This window comes from Trichechus manatus, unplaced genomic scaffold (genome assembly GCF_000243295.1).
Source record: "Trichechus manatus latirostris isolate Lorelei unplaced genomic scaffold, TriManLat1.0 scaffold00002, whole genome shotgun sequence".
NCBI lineage: Eukaryota > Metazoa > Chordata > Mammalia > Sirenia > Trichechidae > Trichechus > Trichechus manatus.
Window position 1 is genome coordinate 28,841,318 of NW_004443938.1, and position 24,939 is coordinate 28,866,256.

At 39.1% G+C, this 24,939-nt stretch overlaps 1 protein-coding gene across 2 annotated transcripts; it reads left to right on the forward strand.

Annotated features, from left to right (window-relative positions):
* Positions 1-18: 18 nt before the first annotated feature.
* Positions 19-22,787, forward strand: ADAT2 (adenosine deaminase tRNA specific 2). 2 transcript variants are annotated; one of them, XM_004368863.2, is made up of 6 exons: positions 19-155; positions 6,739-6,843; positions 9,642-9,792; positions 13,059-13,165; positions 21,791-21,863; positions 21,959-22,787. In XM_004368863.2, exons 1-6 carry the CDS (start codon positions 60-62, stop codon positions 22,000-22,002), a joined length of 576 nt encoding a protein of 191 aa, XP_004368920.1. In that variant the 5' UTR covers positions 19-59; the 3' UTR covers positions 22,003-22,787. The 2 variants fall into 2 exon arrangements, 1 of the variants encoding a protein (XP_004368920.1); XR_002823742.1 differs by lacking the exon at positions 13,059-13,165 and having other exon boundaries at positions 9,642-10,143; positions 21,959-22,017.
* Positions 22,788-24,939: the final 2,152 nt, after the last annotated feature.

Below are 24,939 nucleotides of genomic sequence, written 5' to 3' on the forward strand. Positions count from 1 at the left end.
TGCCAGAGCTCCTCCTCTGCGGCGGCCTCGAGAGTTGAGAGCTGCGGACCCGGTGCCGCATGGAGGCAAAGGCGACGTCCACGCCGGCTACCGGCGGCGCGTGCTCTGTGTCGGTGGAGGAGACCGAGAAGTGGATGGAGGCGGCGATGTACATGGTGAGTGGGAGTTGCGGCCAAGAACTTTCTCCGGTGGCGGCGGCGCCCTTATCCCGACTCTGGCGTTTGAACAAAAGCCCCGAGTGCTCTTCCTTGTCACCGTAACCACGATGGCGCTCACATTCTCTGAACAGCTGTCTTTACTGCCATGAAATTTGTTTTAGTCCATTCTCACAGTAGCTCCTGGGGAAGGAAGGAAGGAAGGAAAGGAAACATGATTTGTGCTTCACTGGTACGCGGTATGCGCCAAACAACCCTATTCTGATTCTTGTTGGCACGTGCTGCCTCCTCTTCCTGTGGACACAAACTCATAAATCCTCAAAGTAACATTTTTTTTTGTGTTTTTTGGCCCTTCCAACATACCTAGTAGAAGGAACGAAGCTGAGGATGGGAAAGATTTTTCTGGTGGAGAGCAGTATAAAAACAAGTACCTACTACCACCTACTCTTCCTGCGTTCATTCTGCTTCTTTCTGCAACTTCCCTCACTTACTTCAGGACTGACGAATGAGAGGACTCTAATCAGATTTGCATATAATCCAATTTGTATGTCGCTGGGCTGCTAACTAAAAGGTTGGAGGTTCCAATCCACCCGGAGGCGCCTTGGAAGAAAGGTCTGGCAATCTACATACAAAAAAATAAGCCACTGAAAACCCTGTGGAGCACAGTTCTGCTCTGACACACTTGGGGTTGCCATGACTGGGAGTCTACTGGAAGGCCAACTGGTTATGCACTGCTAGGTTTAAGATTAGACCAGAAGCACTCCTAAAACCAAACCGTTGCCATCTAGTTGATTCCCGCTCATAGCAACCCTATAGGACAGAGTAGAACTGCTCCACAGGGTTTCCAAGGCTGTAATCTTTATGGAAGCAGATCACCAGGTCTTTTGTCCCTCAGAGCTTCTGGTGGGAGCTACTGGTTGAACCACCTGACCTTTCTGAGCACTTAACTGTTGAACCACCAGGGCTTCTTATACACACAAATACGTATATATATGTATACACACACAGACATGCATATGTATAGCCATATACATAGAGAGATTGATTATTGATTGATTGATTTTAAGGATTGTGAGGCCTAGTAAATCCAAAATTTGTAGGCCAGGCAGACTAGAAACTCTAGCAGGATATCTGTGTTATAATCTTGAGGCAGAATCCTTCTCAGAAACTTCAGTTTTTGCTCTTAAGGCTTTCAACTAATTGCATCAGGCCTACTTACATTACTGAGGGTAGTCTCCTTTACTTAGAATCAATTGACTGTAAATGTGAATCACATCAACAAAATACTGCCACAGCAACATCTAGACCAAATAACCAATTACTATAACCTAGCCATCAACAAGCCTATCAGTCTGAGAGGTAGAACATTTTGGAAGGCAACCTGGCATAATATAATTACTAGCTGCAAAAGTGTTTGTATCATTTGACCCAATAATGTGGTTCTGTGGCATTTATCTTAAGGAAATAATTTAGATAAAAGCAATGATTGTCATTTCAGTGTTATATATAGCAGTGAAAACCAGGAAGTATTTCAAACTTCCAATAAAAGGGAATTGGTTAATTGTGGTGTTATTACTGGTATAAAATAACATGCAGTTATTAAAATTATTGTGGATATTACCCATTGGCATCGAGTCTATTATGACTCACAGCGACCCTATAGGACAGAGTAGACTTCCCTGTAGGATTTCTAAGGAGTGGCTGGTGGATTCAAACTGCCAACCTTTTGGTTAGCAGCCTGAGCTCTTAACCACTGTGCTACCAGGGCTCCGTTATGGATATTAGTTATAAGCATAATGTTAAATATCACTTTGGTAAGTAATAAATATCAAAGTGATATTTAACATTATCCTTATACCTAAGCATAGTGAAATATCATGGTGATATTTAACATTAAACAAGCAGAAGGCAAATTATTTTATACTGTACATATAGGCTTAGAAGTTAGATAGACCTATGTTTAAACCCTAGAATGGCTACTCACTAGCAAAGTGATCCCATAAAGATTACAGCCTTGGAAACCCTATGGGACAGCTCTACTCTGTCCTGTAGGGTTGCTATGAGTCAGAATTGACTCAACGGCAATGGGTTTGGTTTTTGGTTTAACCTTTCAGCCTCAGTGCCCTCTTTTGTAAAATGGAAATATAATATCTGTCTCACAGGGTTGAATAGATTGAAAGAGATATTTGTAAAGCACTTACTATAATATGCTCAATAAATAGAACTATTATTTTTATCAAATGGACAAAGAGTAAAGGAGGAGGACACACAAAAATAATGAGTTAACATGGTAAAATTCTGGGTGATTTTAAAGAAATTTATCAATATATTTTTGTAGTAAAAATGTAAATACCTAATTCAAGATATAGGGTTAAAAAAATTAAACCATAGAAGAACCAGTAGTAAATAAATGGTACCAAAAAACAACAACAACAAAAAAACCAAACCTGTTGCCATCAAATCAATTCTGACTCATAACAACCCTGTAAGTCAGAATAGAACTGCCCCATAGGGTTTCCAGTGAGCAGCTGGTGGATTCGAACCGCCAACCTTGTGGTTAGCATCTTGAGCTCTTAACCACTGTGCCACCAGGGCTCCACAAATAAAGCATTTATATGTTGCAGTGGCCAAGAACTGTTTAAAGTATAACACCAAAGGCTGAAAACATAAAAAAAAATGGATACTAGGTTTTAATTATGTAAACATTGAAAACTTCTGCATGTTAAAAAAGACAAGATACAAAGTAACAAAGCAAATGACAAAGAGAAAATATTTGCAATGTATATAAAAGGCACTAGTTTTTAAACCTTAATAAATTAAGAACCTTTATAAAGTTAAAAAAAAAAATGTGCACCCTGTTTTAGTTGTCTAGTGCTGCTGTAACAGAAATACCACAATGGGTGGCTTTAACAAACAAATTTATTTTCTCAACAGTTTAGGAGTCTGGAAGTCCGCACTCAGGGTGCTGGCTCTAGGGGAAGGCTTTCTCTCTCTGTTGGCTCGGGCGGAAGGTCCTTGTCTCTTTTCAGCTTCTGTTTCTTGGTTCCTGGGAGATGTCATGTGGCCTAGCATCTTTCTCCATCTGTGCTTGCTTGCTTATGCCTAATCTGCTCTTTTATATCTTAAAAGAGATTGACTTAAGACACGCCCTGTACTAATACTGTCAAATTATTATAACAAAGAAAACCCATTCCAAAATGGGTTTATAACCATAGGTATAGGGGTTAGGATTTACAAGACATGTTTTAAGGGAGCACAATTCAATTTATAACATACCCTAATACTGAAAAGATCAAAGGATATGAGCACAATATTTCTAAGAGAAATATAAATAGCCAGCAAGTAAGTGAGAAGATGTGCTATTTCACTAGTAATAAATGAAATTCAAATGAAAAAGAGACACTTTTTCACAAAAAGGTACAGGTGAAAAAAAGAATAATGTTTGGTGTTGTTAAGAGTATATATGTGATGAGTTTGCTAGTTGGTAGGAACTGAAATTGGGGCAAACTTTCTAGAGGACAATTTGACTGTGAAGATAGAAAAAGCTTTAATACTGTGTGCTTTGACCCAGTAATGCTCTTTATAGATTTTTCTTCTTTTTTTCCCCTAAAGTATTTCGCTGTTGGAGAAAGTATGTTTAGAAGCTAGAAATCAAACCCATAGATAAATCACTCTTCTAGATACTGATTGCATTTCCACCATTCCACCTAGTTGCCTCTATGTCACTGAATTTGACATAGTTGACCACCCTTCCTTCTTGAACCAATTTTTTTCTGGGACCTTCCGTAATACCACACTCTCCTGGTTTTTCTCATTTACTTTCCCATTATTTATTATTATTTTTTAGTTTTTCATTTTGAAATAATGATACAGCCACAGGAACTTGCAAATATATATGTATATATATACATATATATATGTATAGGGAGGTCCAGGTACCCCTGACACAGTTTCCCCCAATGGTAATCTTGTTTTAACTTCAGTACAATATCAAAACCAGGAAAATAACATTGGTATGGTCTACAGAGCTCATTCAGATTTCACCAGGTTTCGAGCACTCATTTGTGTGTATAGGTGGTGTAAGTAGTCTGTGCAGTTTTATCACATTTGTGTAACCGCCACCACAATCAAGCTATAGGATGTTCATTACCTCTCCCTCGTGCTACTGCTTCATAGCCAACTCTCCTCCCAAACCCCTCACCCCGGCAATCACGAATCTGTTCTCCGTTTCTATAATTTTGTCATTTCAGGAATGTTATGTAAATGGAATCATTCAATATGTAACCTTTCGGGACTGACTTTTTTCACTGAGCATAGTTCCTTTGAGATCTCTCCAAGTTGTTGAGTGTATTGCTGTGTAGTATTTCATGGTAAAGATGTACCAGAGTTTGTTTAACCATTCACCTAAACCAAAAAACCAAACCCATCGCCTTCGAGTCAATTCTGACTCATAGTGACCCTACAGGAGTGAAGGACATTTGGGTTGTTTCTGATCTTGGGCTATTATAAATAAATTGCTGTGAACTTTTGCGTATGTACGTGTACTTATGTATTGCATGAGTGTAAGTTTTCATTTTTCTGGGATAAATGCAAGTGTAACTGCTGAGTCAAATGATAAGAGTGTTTAATTTTTAAACTAAATGGCTGCACCATTTTACATTCCCATGAGCAATGCACGTGGTTCCAATTTCTCCACATCCTCACCAAGACTTGTTAGTTTCAAGTTTTTCTGATAATTGCCTTCCTAGTGGTGTAAGGGGTATCTCATTGTGATTTTGATTTGCGTTTCCCTAATGATTAAAGACACTGAACACCTTTTCATGTGCTTGTTGGCCGTTTGTTTATCTTCCTTGGAATAATTTTTATTCAAGTCCTTTGTCCGTTTTTAAATTGGGTTGTTTGTCTTTTTGTTGTCATGTTGTAGAAGTTCTTTATGTATTCTGGATATTAAACCCTTATCAGATATATAATTCCAAAATATTTTCTCCCATTCTGTAGGTTGTCTCTTCACTTTCTTGATAATGTACTTTGATGCACAAAAGTTTTAAGTTTGATGAAGTTCAGTTTATCTTTTTTTTCTTATGTTGCTTATGGTTTTGGTTTCACATCTAAGAGTCCGTTGTCAAAAACAAGGTCTTTGCGCTTTATCCCTGTATTTTCTTCTAAGAATTTTATGGTTTTAGTTCTTATATTTAGGTAATTCATCCATTTTGAGTCAATTTTTGTGGGTGATATGAAATCTAGTTTCTTTTTTTTTAAATTGAGGTATACTTCACATACAGTGAAATGCACAGATTTCAAATGTACCGTTCAATCTATTTAAAAAAACGCAAAAATCTGTGTAACTCACACCCTATCATGATATAGACCATTTTTATAACCCCAGAAAATTTCCTTATGCCCCTTCCCAATATATGTACACATCCTCCTCCCTGAAGCAACCACTCCTCCAGTTTCCATCGTCATAGTGTACTTTTGCCTATTTTAGACTTCATATCAAGGGAATCATACAGTATGATGTGTGCTTTTGTGTTTGACTTCTTTTATCTGGCACAATGACTGAGATTTGTCCACAATGTACACTATATCAGAAGTTTGTTCCTTTTTACTGCTGAGTAACGTTCCATTGTGTGAATATGTCACTTGGCTTATCCATTTGTTTGTTCATTGACACCTTACTGTTTCCAGTGTTTGCTATTATGAATAAAGGCCATGATTCCCAGTATTTTGTGATTGTCCACCATTTTGTCATCTGATACAATTTTCCTATGTGTTGTGAATCCTACCTCTGTGATATTAATGAGACAGGATTAGAGGCAGTCATGGTCTACAACAACGAAATTGTGGGGAAGGGAAGAAATGAAGACAATCAAACTATGAACGTTCTTTTACAAGGCTTTTTGTGGACCTATATTTTCCTTTCTCTTGAATAAATACTTAGGAGTGAATTTGGCCACAAGCTATAGGTATGTTTAATTTTTAAAGAAACTTCAAAAATATTTTCTAAAGTGGTTGTACCATTTCTACATAGAGTGCTCCTAAACCTTTATTGTTTCACTTAGAGCAGAACCTATGGGCACAGGGCAATATCCAGCCAGAATCTTCTTTTTTGCTATTTGGGACCATGCAGGATAATTTCTATAATTTTTGGAGAAACAAACAAAAATAAAAATAAGTAGAATTTTTTCAACAAAGAGAAAATTTTAATAAAGGACTTGTAAATGTTACTTATTCTACCTCCTTGTAAAGAGAGATCTATTATCTCTGAAAAGAAGCACATAAAGCTGGCGACTTAAGAACAACTGTCAGTATCAATGTTTTAGTCACATCTGCTTCCCAGTAGAGGAAAAATCAGGAGGCTGAGGACCTATGAAGCGAATTTATCCCTGAATCTCCCTTAATGTGGACACAACAGAGAACACAGCATTAAATACCACTATATTTGAGTGCAGAAAAAGTTCAGCTGCATTTCTTTGTTCTAGTGTTTGAACATGTGTATACTGTTCATGCTGAATCTGTTTCTTGACTGTAGTCTTCTCAAGTATTGAGCTTCACATCTTAGATTTTCCACTTTGTCTTTCAGGCCAAAGATGCTCTAGAAAATCTTGAAGTTCCTGTTGGCTGCCTCATGGTCTACAACAATGAAATTGTGGGAAAGGGAAGAAATGAAGTCAATCAAACTAAAAATGTATGTTAGTTGAATAGTATAATTGAAAGCCTACAGCAGTGATGGTAGGAGTAGAGTGAACATAGCCCAGTTGGAGAGAAGATAGGACTGTATAGTCCTATAAGTATTCAGTGGCAGGGTGGTCTTCTTTAACTTTCCTGTCTCAATGCCTTTGTTTCTGATGATAAAAGTAATACTTGTTTCTTTTTTAAAATTTGGAAAATTCTTAAAAATGAAGTGAAATCATAATGTTAGGGATAATTTTCTATTTCATGTGCTTTAACACTTGAGTGAAACTTAAGAACATCTTTTTTTTTTCTCAATAGGGATTTTATTACATAGGAGTGTTAGTATGGAAGAAATGAGTCTATCTCCACTTTAAACCAATGTAATATACGAAACATCCCACTTTATAAGACACAGAAATTTAAGTTGTAAAGCGTTCTTTAGTACCTTTAAATATTGTGTTCCTTCTAGCAAATGAAAAGATTATCCTCAATTTATAACTTTGGAAGTATAAAAGGATTGTATAAAGGAAGCTGTTTCTTTATCAGATGACTTAGCTGAGTGAAGCCTCCATCAGCTGATGTCTCTGTACCTCCATGTGGTGTGGACACTTTAATAGCCTGTGTCTTTTAATTCATTTTGGTTAGGTCGGGGAGTTCAAGGTTTAAGGCAATGCTTCTGAAACCCGGTATCACCATTATCATGGCGTCACAATGATAAGCATACATGGGAAGTGTAAGTGAAATATCAAATTTTATGATTTTTAAAAAAAGGACTGATGGACTCCAGGATAGCTAATAACCATAATGTCACTCACATGGACTTGGATCCTATTGTGCTATCTTGCAAACCAGAGAATGAGCTGATATTGGTACTGATGCACTGGGAGCTTTCAAGTTCATCCATCACATCTATCAAAACAGAAGAGAAAACTGAAACTCAGCAAAAAATGTGCAAAGTAGAAACCCAGATTCACTGGGCAATTATCACGAGGATATCAAAATACCTGTGAGAGAAATAATAAGCATAATATAGCAACTAGTGAGTTGGGAATGGAACTCTGTAAGGATTAAGCAATTTTGTCATTTCATATAATTGCCATATCTGCCTATTAGTATTTTGTGGTTAGGTATAATATCTTTTACATGAAAACTTTGAATGTCCTATCAATACCTATCTTAACCCCTCAATGACCTGAGTTTCTGCTGTACCTTTAAATTAACCTGTATTTATTTTGGTATTCTATGTCATATAGAAGATTACCCTGCAAACACAGGATAGGAAGACTCTTGATCCCAAGTGAGGAGATCTGAGTTCTACTCTTGGCTCCTAGGCACCACTACCTCTCCCAGCTGTGTGTCTTTAACCCATCCTAACCCAGCCTGGATTCTGTTTCTTTAGCAGTAAAATAGGAAGTTGACTGCGATGATTCAGTTCAACAATTATTTTTTGAGAATTACAGGACAATTGATTCAGAAGTTCTGAATCTGATTTTTAAAAACCTCCCAAGTTGGGAACACATTTTTCTTAAGCTCCCCAGTTGATTCTGGTATGTGGTCAGGTTCGAGAACCTCTTCTCTGAAGCACCTTCCAGCTCTGAGTTTATAATTCTGTGACGTGCCCGTGGAGCCCCTGGGCCAGCATGACTCCCATCTGCCTCTGGCTTCTGTGGCAGCTGGGGCCTCTGTGGCAGCACTTCCACACATTGCCCTGTGTCACAGGCAAATGAGTGCTTTCCTGTTTGCACCCCCGCCCCGACCATGTTCTGCTTGTTAAGTACAGAGACTTTTTATCTCACACAGAATTTTGCACAGTGCCTTGTTAGCACTCAGTGTAAGTTTGTTAATAAATGCTACTGTCTCAAATATTGTAAATAAATATTTCATATAGTATCTGTGATTTGCATTCTATTATTTTAGTTAGGGGAAAGAAAAGGGAGAAGAGAGCTCACAGAGGACATATTATAGCATTATGCAGCACAGTGCCTCATGCTACTCAGATTACATCATGAGGTGTCCCCATTGCTGCTGAGTCAATTCCAACTCATAGCAACCCTGTAGGGCAGAGTAGAACTGCTCCATAGGGTTTCCAAGGCTATAAATCTTTACAGAACCAGACTATACAGGTGTATATATACCAGTGTACTCCATTTTATACATGGGGAAACCAAGGCTTAGAGAAGTTATGTAATTTGCCCAAAGCCACATAGTTAGTAATGTCACAGTCAGGATTCAAATGTTGGTGTGTAGATTCCAAGTGCTGTGTGGTGTCTCCTGTACTCTCTTGCCTCCCATGAGGTACTTGAGACCAATACCTCATCTCTGCTTCTCCCTAGAGTCAGCGTGTATATAAAGCTCATCCCAAAGAAAAAATAAGTGATGTCATTCCAGTAAAGTAAATATAGATTTGCTTAGCATGCGGTCAGAGAGAGCTTTGAAAACACATTTGAAACTGGAGCATACGCTTATGAAAACTTCAAACTTCCCTTAAAATAGCCAGAAACCATAGATCTATTCTTTTGAGACTTATCTTCTCTATGGCACTTTAATTGAAAGTACTTCCCTTAAGATACTTGACTAAAAATGTAGCATGATGCATACAGCATCTCAGATTAGGTGTCTTCTGTTGGTGAGGTTATGACACTTGAACAGAGAGGAACACATTGTCAACTGCTAAGGGTGTCCTGAAATCTTTATTCATTAAAATGCTGGCAGAAATGATAGGCACAAAAGGTTATCTTTTTGTTGAAATTATTTGTAAATTGCAGTTATATGCAGGCAAAATATCAATCCAAGCATTTCTCTTTTTTCCAGGCTACTCGGCATGCAGAAATGGTGGCCATCGATCAGGTCTTAGATTGGTGTCATCACAGTGGGAAGAGTCCTTCTGAAGTGTTTGAACACACTGTGCTCTACGTCACCGTGGAGCCCTGCATCATGTGCGCAGCTGCTCTGCGCCTGATGAGTATCCTTGGACTTCATGGGGTGATGTCTTGTCCCCTCCCTATGAACACAAAAACGATTATACATATAACCCGTTCTGGTATTTATGAAACAAATCATAGGAGGTTCATGTTACAAAAGATTGTGCCCCTGGGCCAAAAAAAAAAGATAGTAAAAAAACCTTTTCATTTTTAGGTCAATAAAAATATTACTATTATACCAGTAAGCTAGAGAAAGAAAAGCTTAGCACTAAACTTAAACTGCTATTAAGGCTCAATCATCAGTTAAGTTAAAGTAGATTGTAAAACACTGTGCATAGGGAAAGAACTGAAGAATGGACACCTAAGTTTTGCCTTTGGATAGTGGATTACAGGTGATTTGCAATTTTTCTTTCTTTTTATCTGTTTTTGTTTAAAAAGTAAATAAGTAATAAACAAATCATTTATGATATAACTGTAGGTAAATGGAAAATTGATAAAGTTGCAGCTCTTTGGGTTGGGTATTGCAAGTAAGCAACACAAATACAGAGTGGAACAGGTTAGTCACTAAACATCTTTTTAAAAAATTTATTTGAAAATTCCTAAACTCTCAGTTTCATACTTGCGTATTTTTCTAAGTATTGTTTTGCTATATGTGTATGAATAATTTTATCAGAGATTTTTTTATGATAAAATGTATAATCTATACTTTATAAAAGAGGAGTTATAGTTAACAAGAACCCTAAATTCATCTACTTTAAACATTGATGTGAATCATACAAGGTGATAGATCAGACTTCTACTTTATAGAACAGCAATCTAGACCTTGAGGATGAAATACTTTATCCAGTGCCAAGAACCCTATTACTGGGAGACTTAGAACCAGAACCAAATCGTCTTGCTTTTGACTTGAGTTATACTTACATGTAAATTAGGGCACAGTGCCTGGTTGTTGCATGAATGGATAAACTCTTGCTATACGTTATCCTGATTGAAAACATGACCCATGAACTTTGAGTTCAAGTCCTATTTGCTAATCAGACAGTACTGTATCTGATTTCAGCTATCTTCATTCTTCTTCCCTGCTAGATTGTGAACTTTTTGAGACTGTGTATGAGACTTACATCTCTTCTCGTGTTGTTCTAACCCCAAAGGGGTTGATGCGTTTAAGTAACACTTAGCAGTTTATCAGTGCTAAGTTAAAAAAAAAAAAAAAAAAAAAAGCCAGTATTTGTTGAATTTGTGCTCTATGCATGCAAATGTTTTAAGCATTTTGTATGTATTAACTCATTAAATCTCATAGTTACACTGTGAAGTAGATATTCTTTATTATCCCGATTTTACAGATGAGGAAACTGAGACATAGAGAACATCCTACTTGAACTAGAGAAAATGGTCCATTGTTTTCTTCTGAGGGTTTGCCTTTCACATAGCTGTTGAGTGAGTGAGAAGCTAAGTGCATCAAGATATTAAAAAGATGGCGGACAAGGTTGAGGGGGGAAACCAGCAAACTAACCAGTGGTGGGTACTTACTAGGGAAATGACTATGTTATTCCACTAGATTGGAAGTGAATTGAAAATAGAAGAATAACCTTCATATTGGTCTAACACCAATTTGTAAATGAATCATACATTTCCCTCAAATACTGGGGATATGCAAAACCAAGCCTTAGGCAACTGATGTGCTTTTATAGTGAATAGTTTTCTTCCTGTGAAAATGATGTGGGGGTGGAGTTTGACCTGTTCTAATTTCACAAGGGGAAAGGAGAATCATGATCAACAGTACAAGGCTGATTCCTATGAGGCGGAGGTCAGACATGCCTCCTCTCTCCACCATCTTTACCAATTCTGACACCATCTGTCCTTCCTATGGCATTCTCTACTTCTCTGCTGAGTCTGATAATTCATTGCAGTGGCCACACTGAACTCGCAGACAATACTTATGATTATGAAATTTATTAGGGAAGTAATAGGTTATGATTCAGGTTCAGGAACACTCAGTTCTTCCGTCAAGATGGCCTCTTCCCAGCTGTGCCACAGGCATGGCCTTCGGCCTCTGCCCTGCTCAGGCAAGTGTTACAGAGCTCTTTTAGCTCTGCCGATAAGAGCCCCAAGGCACCCCACTCTGCCAGTAAGCTTTGGCCTGAAGGTGCTCATTTCTAACTCCGAGGGTCAGCAAACCTAGCCCCACCAAGGGCCCAGAGGCACCCTACTCCACCAGCAAGGCTCCTGCCTGAAGGCACTCAGGTTTCTTGCTCCCTGGGCTGGGGAGCCCACTGCGCCATCTTCTGCTGGTCTCTCCTGCTGCCATTTCTCTGCCACTGCTTCTCACTATCTTCAGTGTTACAGCTCTTCCTCTCTTGGTCTCCTGGTTCCAGGAGCTTCTCAGCACAAGGATCCCAGGTCCAAAGGGTGCAGTCTACTCCTGCCTCTTCTTCCTTGGTGGTGATGATATCCTCAATTTCCCACCTCTGGCATGGCTCACTTTAAGCCTAGCAGGATGGCAAAACTGACCAATTCCCTTGTTAGGGTTCCATATACCTTATTAGCATGGTCCCACTCAATCATTTGGTGGGAGTTACAAGACCATGGTGAGAAAGGCCACACAAAAGTGATCCATCACACCGCACTTCATAACTCTCTGTCTCCACAGCTAGACAGTGGAGTGTGGTAGAAGAACAGCAGGAGTCTAGATCTCAGCTTAGCACATCACATCATCTTTTGGGACCTCCTCTTCCTCATTTATAAAATGATTGGATCAGAGGTTTGCAAACTTCATATCTGCCTCAGGAAGGTTGGGGGCCAGGAAGAGGGATCAAGGGTCAATGTTGAATTTCTCCCTCCCCATCCTGCCTCACAGAGCAGCTCAGCTTTAGTCTATTTTTGGGGTGGGGGGTAGGGGATGGGAAGCACAGGTTATATTTTCTTGGGGAAAAGAAGAACAGATACTCTGTTATTTTAAAATGGTGAAAATCCCTGAATTAAATTTCTGCCTCTTTTTTGGCTCAAATCCTCTGATGATTCTGAAAAAAATGATTTAGAAGAGACTAGAAGAGAGCACTTAACTGTGAGCAGCTCGCAACTACATACTCAGTTTTCATTCTGTTTGTACCTAATGGATGCTAATTTTTAAACACTTTAAACCTTTCTTTTTTGTGTAAGTGAATCATAGGATTTTTAAAAGTGAGCCAAAACTTGATTGTTTTTCAGATTAGGCATGAGCTTTCCTTTCCAGAACGGCTGGTATAAATTTGCTGTAATTTTGTCACGATACATACTTGAACTGCACAGGACCTTAATTTTTTCTTAGAAATCCCGCTGGTTGTATATGGCTGTCAGAATGAACGATTTGGTGGATGTGGCTCTGTTCTAAATATTGCCTCTGCTGACCTACCAAATACGGGGAAACCATTTCAGGTAAAGTGAACTGCTTATGCTTTTTCTTTCTTTCTAATTGATCTTTTTATGGGCATGTAAATAGTTAATGTGTGGTCATAGATACCAAGTAACCATGATAGGACCAGACAGGACCTTAGAACCTCTGGGTGAGTTCATTTATGCCTCAGTGTAAAGGTACAGGTAATAATTACTAAATGTTTTGATCAAAGATGATAGAGAAGAAGCCTGATTAAAAGGGGTGAAAATGCAGAACAATTTCAAATTCTCATGGAATCCAGAATTTCTGGAGCCATTGAGGCTGGATGAACCCTGTCTTAGTTATCTAGTGCTGCTGTAACAGAAATACCACAAGTGGATGGCTTTTAACAAAGAGAAATTTATTCTCTTACAGTCTAGTAGGCTACAAGTCCAAATTCAAAGCATCAGCTCCAGGGGAAGGCTTTCTCTCTCTGTCAGCCTTGGAGAAATGTCCTTGTGGTACATCAGTCTTCCCTTGGTCTGAGAGCATCTCAGTGCAGGAACCTCAGATCCAAAGGACATGCTCTGCTCCTGGCACTGCTTTCTTGGTGGTATGAGGTCCCCTGTGTCTCTGCTCACCTCTCTCTTTTATATCTCAAAAGAGACCGGCTTAAGACACTACCTAATCTTGTAGACTTCATCAATATAACTGCTACTAATCCATCTTATTACATCATAGTGATAGCATTTACAACACGTAGGGAAATCACATCAGATGATAAAATGGTAGACAATCATACAATACTGGGGGAATCATGACCTAGCCAAGTTGACGGGTATTTTGGGGGGACACAATTCAACCCATGACAAACCCCTGAAGCTATTGCTCTGTGATAATCTTTAAACTTTAGACCAAAAATATCCCCTAAAGTCTTCTTTAAACCAAACAGTTTAGCTTAACTAGTAAAGAATGTCTGTCTTGAGCATTGTGCTCTTTTAAAGAACTATTTATATGGGATCAAATTGACAATAGCAACTTGAAGCTTAGGGGGCAGTGAGTTTATATCAATGGTGGAGCAACAATTTGGAAAAGGAGGATGAGAATAATTGCACAACTTGAAGAATGTAATTAATGTCACTGAACTGTGTATTTAGAAATTGTTGAATTGGTGTACATTTTGCTGTGTATATTTTCAACAACAATAGAAAACAAAAAACAAGCAAAAAAACTACAGGTAATAATTTCCAGATGAGTGCCCGGCTCTCTTAATTAACAGAAGCTCTCCTGAAGGAGTCCTCCACCTTCCCTGACAACTGCTGACAATTTTCACCAACACCTTTATTCCTGAAGATAAACCACTACTGGTGTTTTTCCTCAATGAGTGTAACCAGCTCCATACTATATGGATTTCATATGGAGCTTGACCTCTGTCAGTGACCAAAAAACCTGTTGCCATCAAGTTGATTCCTACTCATAGCGACCCTTTAGGACAGAGTAGAACTGCCCCATAGAGTTTCCAAGGAGTGCCTCGTGGATTCGAACTGCTGACCTTTTGGTTAGCAGCCGTAGCTCTTAACCATTATGCCACCAGGGTTTCCATTTACAATGAACAGACAATATTTTTGTACCAATTAAAGCATTTTGCTTGATTGCCACATACTATTTTTGGTGTCTAGCAATCAATCCGGGGTCCCCGGGTAGCGCAAATGTTAATATGCTTGACTGCTAACTGAATGGTTGGAGGTTCGAGTCCACCCAGAGGCACCTGGGAAGAAAGGCCTGGTGACCTACTTCTGAAAATCAGCCATTGAAAACCCGATGCAGCACAGTTCCACTCTGACACACATGGGGTTGTCAGGAGTCAGAGTTGATGGGATGGCAACTGGTTTACTAGTTTAGCTATCAATCACTATATTTTTTACTATTTATTTTTTTCTACCCTTTTTAATCTTGAAATTTCCCCCAAACCCAACAATCCACATTTCCTTAATCTATTCTTAGAAACTTTACTTTCCTTTAATCTTGCCACCTCTCCCAAATTTTTCATGTTTAATGCTATGAGCATTAGAAATTTCAGTTTCTTGTTTGTCTGGCTGAATTTCCTTCAGAGACGGGCCTGTGGACCCGTGCCACGTTTCATAAACTGGTTTGATTGTTTTTCTCTCCAAAATTTAAGGTTAATCCTAAAAGCATTTATGCTTTTAAAAGAAAAGGGTTTAACAAATGCTGGGCATGGTGATCAGTCTGCTTCAAAGACCTCAGATCGTTTTAGCAGAATCTGCTGAGGACCTGTAAGGGCTAAATTTGGCTGGATCCCACTGAGAACAAGTTTTTTGAAATCTTCTATCTTGAGTTTTCCCAGCTGGACACTAGCTTTCCAAACAGCTCATGTACTTTTGAGAATAAATGACCTTAACATTGCATCGGAGAAGAGAATATGATGGGAGAATGGAGAGTAAGTGGTACAGTTAGCTTGATTATTAAAAACATCTGCAAAGTGATTTGACTTTTCCAATCACTTCTTTTAGTGGCTCCAATTTTGCTTATATACGACTTTGCAAATGAGTTACTGACTTTCTCTGCTTCATTTATGAGAAAGATTTAAAGAGTTACTCAGAGTTACTGAGCAAAACAAAGATGAGCCTGTGGATGTCACACCTAGGTGGAACGTGTCCCTCAGACACGTTGGTGATGTGAGTGCACAAAAACATCCCTCTCTTACACGTCTGCCTGAGCCAGAAAGAAACTTCATTTGCAGTGTGCCTGCCTGGCCAAATTGGCTCAGCAATTGAAAATGAAGGGCCATGGTTTGAAGCCAGATCTCTAGTTTTGATGCCATGTTATGTTTTTTGAGGTGTTTTGAGATTCTGAAGAAAACAGTGGTACCCTAGGCTTCTGGATGCTGTGTCTTCCTTTATTTGGCTGGATGAGGGCAGGGAGAAGGATGCTATTTTCTTATTGCAGAATTATAGATTTTTGAAAAATACTATATTATAAGCAGGAGCCCTGGTGGTGCAGTGGTTAAGCACTTGACTGCTAATCAAAAAGTTGGTGGTTCGAACTCACCAGCCGCTCTGCAGGAGAAAGATGTGGCAGTCTGCTTCTGTAAAGTTTACAGCCTTGGAAACCCTGTAGGGCAGTTCTACTCTGCCCTGTATGGTCGCTATGAGTCAGAATCAATTTGACAGCAATGGTTTTTTTTTTTTTTAATATTATAAGTAGCATTAAAATTCGTAGAGTAAACCTATAGAACTGTTCTTCTCAAAGAAGATGAGGATTAATTTATAATGCATACCTGCTCTGTTACTTATTACTTTTAATAAGAATGTATTTTTTTTTTATGAAAGTCTCAAATTTATAGCTATAATGGATACTTGAAAACATTACCATGGTATTTTAGAGAGAGAGATGCAGTTCCCTTCTCCTCCTGTGACTCAGTAATTCTTGTCCCTGACTGCATATGAGAATCACTGGAGAGATTTTACGCATGCTAGTGTTGGGTCCCCACCTCAGACCAACTGAATCTGAGTGGGAGGAGTGAACACTGGTAATTTTTGAGAACTCTCAAGTGATTCCAGTGAGCAGCCAAGCTGAGACCCATTGCTCTAACTCCATTTCAGAGAACAGTGCTTTGAGTATGCCACTGGGTGCTTTTGAGAGAGCCAGAGCGAGAAAGAGAGAGAGAGAGAACGTAAGATCCACTTAGTGCAGCAGGAAGTGAAGAGGAGCCAGTGAAAAGACTGACCAATGATGGTCATATGATGAAGTACTGAGAAGCCAAGGGAGGAGAGCATCTAAAAGGAAGCAAGTGTGGTCAGTGGTCTCCACTACAGCAGAGAGTTGAATACGATGGAAAGGAGACCAGTGTTTTGGTAAACTGGGCCCTGTTAGGATATCTCAGAGAGCGGCGTCCATGGAATTCTGGAAGAGCAAGCCAGTGAAGATGAGGTTGAGGAGGAGATGAGAGCTGCAGAAGTGCAGGCCGTGAGTCTGGAGTGTTCCTTCTCAGGGAGGACCAGGATAGCAGCTTAGCTGGTATTCATGGTGGAAAGAAAGTTATTTGTTAGGATGAGGAAGGTTTATGCAGGCTTTGTGGGCCTGGGCAAGAGCAGGTTGAAGACGTAAGGGAAAGACAGGCTCATTCTGAGCCACATCCCAGAGTGGTGCTCCAGTCCCCTGTCATGGTGCTTTCGGCTCTTTCTATCCAATTATCCTGTGCACAGCTTCCTGGCTTGCCTTCCTAGAATCTCTACCCATTGTATCACTCTGTGTACCTCAGCAGGGTTTGATGCATCAAGTCCAAACTCTGACTAGCCTTCAAGGCCCCATGCATTTTGACGTCATTTGATATCTTCAGTTTCTTTGTTTATTGTTGTTGTTAGGTGGCACTGAGTTGGTTCATAGCGACCATATGTACAACAGAATGAAACACTGCCCAGTCCTGCGCCATCCTCACAGTTGTTGTTAGGCTTGAGCCATCGTTGCAGCCACTGTGTCAGTCTATCTCATTGAGGGTCTTCCCTTCCACTTTACCAAGCATGATGTCCTTCTCTAGGGACTGATCCCTCCTGATAACATGTCCAAAGTACATGAGACATAGTCTCGCTATCCTTGTTTCTAAGGAACATTCTGACTGTACTTCTTCCAAGACAGATTTGTTCATTCTTCTGGCATTCCATGGTATATTCAGTATTCTTCGCCAACACTATAATTCAAAGGCATCAGTTCTTTTTCCGTCTTCCTTATTCATTGTCCAGCTTTCACATGCATATGAGGTGATTGAAAATACCATGGCTTGGGTCAGGTGCACCTTAGTCCTAAAAGTGACATCTTTGCTTTTTAACTTTTTAAAGAGGTCTTTTGCAGCACATTTGCCCAGTGCAATACATTGCTTGATTTCTTGATCGTTGCTTCCATGGGCATTGATTGTGGATCCAAGTAGAATGAAATCCTTGACAACTTTAGTATTTTCTCTGTTTATCGTGAAGTTGTTTATTGGTCCAGTTGTAAGGATTTTTGTTTTCTTTATGTTAAAGTGTAATCCATACTGAAGGCTATAGTCTTTGATCTTCATCAGTAAATGCTTCAAGTCCTCTTCACTTTCAGCAGGCAAGACTGTCCTTATCTGCAGATTGCATGTTGTTAATCAGTCTTCTTCCAATCCTGATGCCTCTTTCTTCAAAACAGTCCAGGTTCTCTGACTACTTGCTCAGCATACAGATTGAATAAGTATGGTGAAAGGATACAACCCTGACGCACACTTTTTCTGACTTTAAACCATGCAGAATCTCCTTGTTCTGTTCAAATGACTGCCTCTTGGTCTATGTACAGATTCCTAATGAACACGATTAAGTGTTCTGGAATTCCCATTCTTCTCAATATTATTCATAATTTGTTATGATCCACACAGTCGGATGCCTTTGCATAGTCAATAAAACACAGGTAAACGTCTTTCTGTATTCTCTGCTTTTAGCCAATATCCATCTGACATCAGCACCCACGTCCTCTTCTGAATCTGGCTTGAACTTCCGGCAGTTCCCTGTCGATGTACTGGTGCAACCACTTTTGAATGATCTTTAGCAAAATTTTATTTGTGTGTGATATTAATGATATTGTTTGATAATTTCCACATTCTGTCAGATCACCTTTCTTTGGAATGAGCATGAATATGGATCTCTTCCAGTCAGTTGGCCAGGAAACTGTCTTCCAAATTTCTTCACATAGTCGAGTGAGCACCTTCAGTGCTGTATCCGTTTGTTGAAACATCTCAATTGGTATTCCGTCAATTCCTGGAGCCTTATTTTTCGCCAATGCCTTCAGAGCAGCTTGGACTTCTTCCTTCAGTATCATTGGTTCTTGATCATATGCTACCAACTGAAATTGTTCAATGTTGACCAATTCTTTTTGGTACAGTGACTCTGTGTATCCTTTCCATCTTCTTTTGATGCTTCCTGCGTTCAATATTTTCTCCATAGAATCCTTCAATATTGCAACTTGAGGCTTGGCTTTTTTCTTCACTTCTTTCAGCTTGAGCAATGCTGAGCGTGGGCTTCCCTTTTGATTTTCTAACTCCAGGGCACATTTCATTATAATACTTTACTTAGTCTTCTCGAGCTGCCCATTGAAATCTACTGTTCAGCTCTTTTACTTCATCATTTCTTCAGTTTGTTTTAGCTAGTCAACGTTCAAGAGCAAGTTTCAGAGTCTCTTCTGACATCCATTTTGGTCTTTTCATTCTTTCCTGTCTTTTTAATGACCTTTTGCTTTCTTCATGTATGATGTCCTTGATGTCATCCTGCAACTTGTCTGATCTTTGGTCATTAGTGTTCCATGCATCAAATCTGTTGTTGAGATGGTCTCTCAATTCAGGTAGGATATACTCAAGGTTTTATTTTGGCTCTTGTGGACTTGTTCTAATTTTCTTCAGCTTCAACTTGAACTTGCATACAAGTAATTGATGGTCTGTTCCAGTTGGCCCCTGGCCTTGTTTTGACTGATGATATTGTGCTTTTCCATCATTTCTCCACAGATGTAGTCGATATAATTCCTGTGTATTCCATCTGGTGAGGTCCACATGTATAGCAGTTGTTTATGTTGTTGGAAAAAGGCATATGTAATAAAGAAGTTGTTGGTCTCGCAAAATTCTGTCATACAATCTCGACAGTCATTTTTATCACCAAGGCCATATTTTCCAACTAACTGATCCTTCTTTGTTTCCAACTTTCACGTTCCAATCACCAGTAATTATCAATGCATCTTGCTTGCATGTTTGATCAATTTCAGACTGCAGAGGTTGGTAATAACTTTCCATTTCTTTATCTGTGGCAATAGTGGTTTGTGCGTACATTTGAATAATAGTCGTTTTAACTGATCTTCCTTGTAAGCGTATGGATATTAACCTATCACTGACAACATTGTACTTCAGTCAGGATACATCTTGAAATGTTCTTTTTGACAGTGAATGAGATGCCATTCCTCTTCATTTTGTCATTCCCAGCATAGTAGACCATATGATTGTCAGATTCCAAAGGGCCAATACCAGTCCATTTCAGCTCACTAATGCCTAGGGTATTGATCTTTATGCAGTTCATTTCATTTTTGACAACTTCTAATTTTCCTAGATTCATACTTAGTGTGTTCCATGTTTCAATTATCAGTGGGTTTTTACAGCTGTGTCTTCTCATTTTGAGTCATACCACCTCAGCAAATGAAGGTCCCGTAAGCTTTATTCACTCCACATTATTAAGGTCGACTCTACTTTGAGGAGGCAGCTCTTCCCCAGTCGTATTTTGAGTACCTTCCAACCTGAGGGGCTCATCTTCTGGCTCTATACCAGACAATGCTATTCATAAAGTTTTCATTGGCCAATTTTTCAGAAGTAGACCACTGAGTCTTTCTTCCTAGTCTATCTCAGTCTGGAAGCTCCACTGAAACCTGCCCACCATGGGTGACCCTGCCAGTATTTGAAATATTGGTGGCATAGATTCCAGCATCACAGTAACACGCAAGCCACGACAGTACAATAAACTGACAGATGCATTAGTTTCTTTATACTCCCTCAATTATCACCCCACTACCCAGTCAGCTGGTTTTCTCATCCACAAGCCACGCTTACTTTTCCTGTTTGTTCGAGATGCTCTCCTCTACCTCTAATATTCTCTATCTTTAAGGCAAGTTCGTTTCGTCTCCATGTAATATTTCATATAATTTTATGATTTCTTATTCTTTCACATGTGTTGATTTATTCTCTCCAGTTAGATCCCAAAGATAGACCAAATTGAACACTTAAACATTTTTTTTTTTCTCTAGCAGGGATAGACAAACTTTTTCTGTAAAGGACCAGATAGTATGTATTTTAGCCTTTGTAAGCCACTTACGATCTCTGTTGCATCTTCTTTTGTGTGTGTTTTTAACAACCCTTTAACAATCATTCTTAACTCATCATTCTTAGCTGTGGACTGGATTTGTCCTACTAGGTGTAGTTTGCCAAACCTGACTGTATAGCATGGAACACTCAGTTTGTAACCAGTAAATAAAAGCAAATAAAAATAGCTAGCGCTTAATGAGCATTTACAATGTGCCAGATATTTAACAGGTCTTACCTCATTTGAGGAGCCCTGGTGGCACAGTGGTTAAATCTCTCAGCTGCTAACTGAAGGGTCTGTGGTTTGAACCCACCAGCTGCTCCACAGGAGCAAGATGTGACAGTCTGCTTCTGTAAAGATTTACAGCCTTGGAAACCTAATGGTGCAATTCTCCTCTGTCCTATAGGGTCGCTATGAGTTGGAAGTGACTCGACGGCAGTGGGTTTGTTTTGTTTTTGGTATCTCATTTAATCCTCACAAAATCCTTCTGAATTAGGTGCTCTTATTACCTGTATTGTACACATGAGGAAACTGAGGCACAGAGAGTTTGAACATCTTACCTAAGATCCCATAGCTAGTAACTTTAATAGTAGTAGATTGATAATAATGAGTTGGTTTAGAGTGATGTTTGACTGAGGCAGTATACCTATTCTTTTGGAAATTTACCTTCTTACCCGTGTCACTAATGTTCCTTAAGTGTATTAACATTATCTGAAACCTGTTTACATAATTCTTATGTCTAGATTGCTGTTTTTATGGATACAATGCATATTTTCATATTTTCGTAGACCTATATTCTCACCTCTTTCATTTCATCAGTGCGTTCCTGGATATCGGGCTGAGGAAGCAGTGGAAATGTTAAAGACTTTCTACAAACAAGAAAATCCAAATGGTCAGTTTTTTCCTACTATACGTAGTATATCTCTTCAAACAACCAATATAGAGAGTCTGACATGGGCTTATCTCATCATTTTTTCCCTTTCACAGCTCCAAAATCGAAAGTTCGGAAAAAGGAATGTCAAAAATCTTGAACGTGGTCTGATGAAAGACCCATGTCCCAAAGTGACCTGAGTGGTGAAGTTCTTGGACTGGAAGCTGTTGGCCTCATTGAATCACATGTTTATATACTGTTGTTAATCACCGGGAAAATGTCTCTCATCATTTGCCCTGTTAAGGGAACAAATTAGCACTTCTTAAAAGTCTGACAATTGTAAACAACTATTAGCTTTTCCACAAGCTGAAAGAGCATTTTAAGTGGAGAGGACGGGAATGAAGGTTTGAGGTTTTGGAAATTAGCAAGTTGTGCATGCCCTTCCTGACCAAACCACTGTGTCCAGCCCAGAATAGTACTGACTTTTCGGGTGCAGTGACATGGCGTGTGTCTGGACTGGAGCATGCCATACTATGGACACGCACTCCAGGGCAGAAGCAAATTCCTCACTCTTTGCAGATTTTTGCTTTCATAAAGCATTTCGAAAAAACACATCTTTGACACCAGGTTTGTAAGTGTCATTTAAAGATTTTAGCATATTGCTGTAATAAGACCTTGCTTATGCCTTCTTTGAAGATGAATAGTTTTAAAAATAAAAGATAAAATTATAAATGGGACGATTCCTTCTTTGTTTTTGAGCACGATACTGCTCCAGGCTTCGTCTGTTTACTGTCGGTGAACAAAGCGAAGATCCTTACACTCGTGGACCTTATATTCTAGCACAAGGAGACAGACAATAGACATCATAAATTATACAGTATGTTGGATGGTGATAAGAATTAATGCAAAAAGAAAGAGTAACAGGGTAAAGGAGATGGGAGTTGAAGCTGGTTGTAGGAATGCTGGTTTGCAGAATTATTAAATAGAATGGTCAATTTAATATGAAATTGAATATCGTTGTTTCTTTTTGATACAAATCCAGAGAATTCTAAAATTTAAAAATGTGACCACAACACTGGAAAGGGCATCTGTGGCAGGAAGTCCTGATGTTCATGCTCTAGGACTGCAAGTGTTGGCACTGATGAAAAATGCAGCTCTGCAGACAGGCATGAGGGCGCACTGTGTGTCCCTGCCCAGAAGAGGGCGTCGCTGTTCCACCAGAAGCCCCTCTCCAGGCCCTGGCAGGCAACTAGCTCCTCAATTGATTTGCTTCAGTGGATTCATTTCCTTGATGCAAAGCATCTGTGTTTGTTGGTGCTGCCATTTGAGTGATGTCTCTGACTTGTTTGTTTTGAATTACATTACAGGCTGGAATGTAATTGTGGTGAAAGTATTTTTACATTGCTGAGAGTAGCAGCTAATCACAGTTACATGCTTGAGAAGATTTATAATTGCTTGGTTTTTGTGCGTATGTGTTTTTAATTGCATCTGAGTTTTATGGAGAAGAATATGCATGACTTTAAATCTATAATAATGTACATGCACTTTATTTCCAGTTTCACCTACTTTAAAAATTATCTTCTCATTAAATGTTAGTACTTTGACTAGTTTATTTCTTTGTGCAGTTGATCATAATTCATTTCTGGCTCCTTATACTTCTGCAGGCTGACTATTGCATTCATTGTCTTCATATAATTTTCTTGGGGATTATTTGTAGGACAAATGATCTGGAACCTTTCCTCTATAGGGTAAAAAAAAACAAAAAAAAAAAACCTCGTTGCCGTCAAGTTGATTCCGACTCATAGCGACCCTATGGAACAGAGTAGAACTGCCCCATAGAGTTTCCAAGGAGTGACTGGTAGATTTGAACTGCCAACCTTTTGGTTACCAGCCAAGCTCTTAACCAGTACCACCCAGTAAATCTGGCTAAGCACTTTTTACACACTAGATTCTTGGTAAACATTTGTTAACATGTATATATATATAGAGAGAGAAGGAGAGAGATTGAAGTTTAGGGGAAAAATTAATAACAAGGAGAAGATCTAGGATGAAAAGCCAGAAATAGTAGGTAAGCATTTTAGCTCAGAGAGAGTCACTGCTAAAAGAATCAAGAAAATAAAACTACAAACAGAAAAGGCTAGAAAAGACAATATCCACATTTCCTGTCTTGGTCGTGAAGGGACAAGTATTTCTTGATTTCTAAGTGTGGCTGAACAATTGGATTTTAGTTTACAACCTTTCGATTCTCCAGTGATTGAATTATATAAAAATTTCTCCTAAATTTTTGGTCTCGGGTGCAGTTCCCTCTATCACTTTGAGGGAACATCAAATTGAACCTGGACCTTCAGTTTAGACAGTGAATCACAGATGGGAGGCCAGCACCTCCGTTGGTGATACAGGTCCGTTTGTCATAGGCTTTGTTGTCGTTAGTTGCTGTAAAGTCAGCTCCGACTCGTGCATGGCGATCTTCTGTATAACAACACGAAACGTTGCTTGGTCCTATGCCATCTTCATGATCCTTAGTATGTTTGAGTCCAGTGTTGTGGTTGTTGTCAGTCCATGTTATTGATGGTTTCCATTATTTTTGCTCACCCTACACTTTATCAGACAGAATGTCTTTTACTAGCAATTGGATCATAAGACTTTAAGGCTATTGAATTCTAATAACAATTTGGAAGAGGTGGTGATGAATTATGGATATATGATGAGATGATCAGGCTTCCTGTTTGCCACATTCTCCAGCTACTTAGAAATGGCCTAACCTATTAAGATACCCCAGTTCAAAAGCTTGAATCCAGTTTATTGATACTGATGGTGCCTAAGAGACTTGTTTTGTGGATGGGATAGTTCTGGAAGTTGTGAGATGCAAAAAGATTATGGACTGACTGCCCCATTTAGAGCAATTAGGTGGAATGATTGCATCAGCATTGCTAGAGTATCCAGTATTTACTTTGTACAGAGTCTTTGCCCCAGATTCTGCTGAGAATGGGTGGTGTGTAATGCTTTGGCAGCCTTCAATCACTGATAACAGATCACATTAAAATATCTTTGCACTTTCTTGTTCCTTGGCACAAGCATTTCTTCCTGTGTTGTGTTT

What these genes read in the sequence shown, in the direction of transcription:
- ADAT2 (XM_004368863.2), top strand. Translation starts at nt 60, where the DNA reads ATGGAGGCAAAGGCGACGTCCACGCCGGCTACCGGCGGCGCGTGCTCT. An exon ending in TGGAGGCGGCGATGTACATG is followed by an intron (nt 156 to 6,738) that starts GTGAGTGGGAGT and finishes TTTGTCTTTCAG; the next exon opens with GCCAAAGATGCTCTAGAAAA. An exon ending in AAGTCAATCAAACTAAAAAT is followed by an intron (nt 6,844 to 9,641) that starts GTATGTTAGTTG and finishes TCTTTTTTCCAG; the next exon opens with GCTACTCGGCATGCAGAAAT.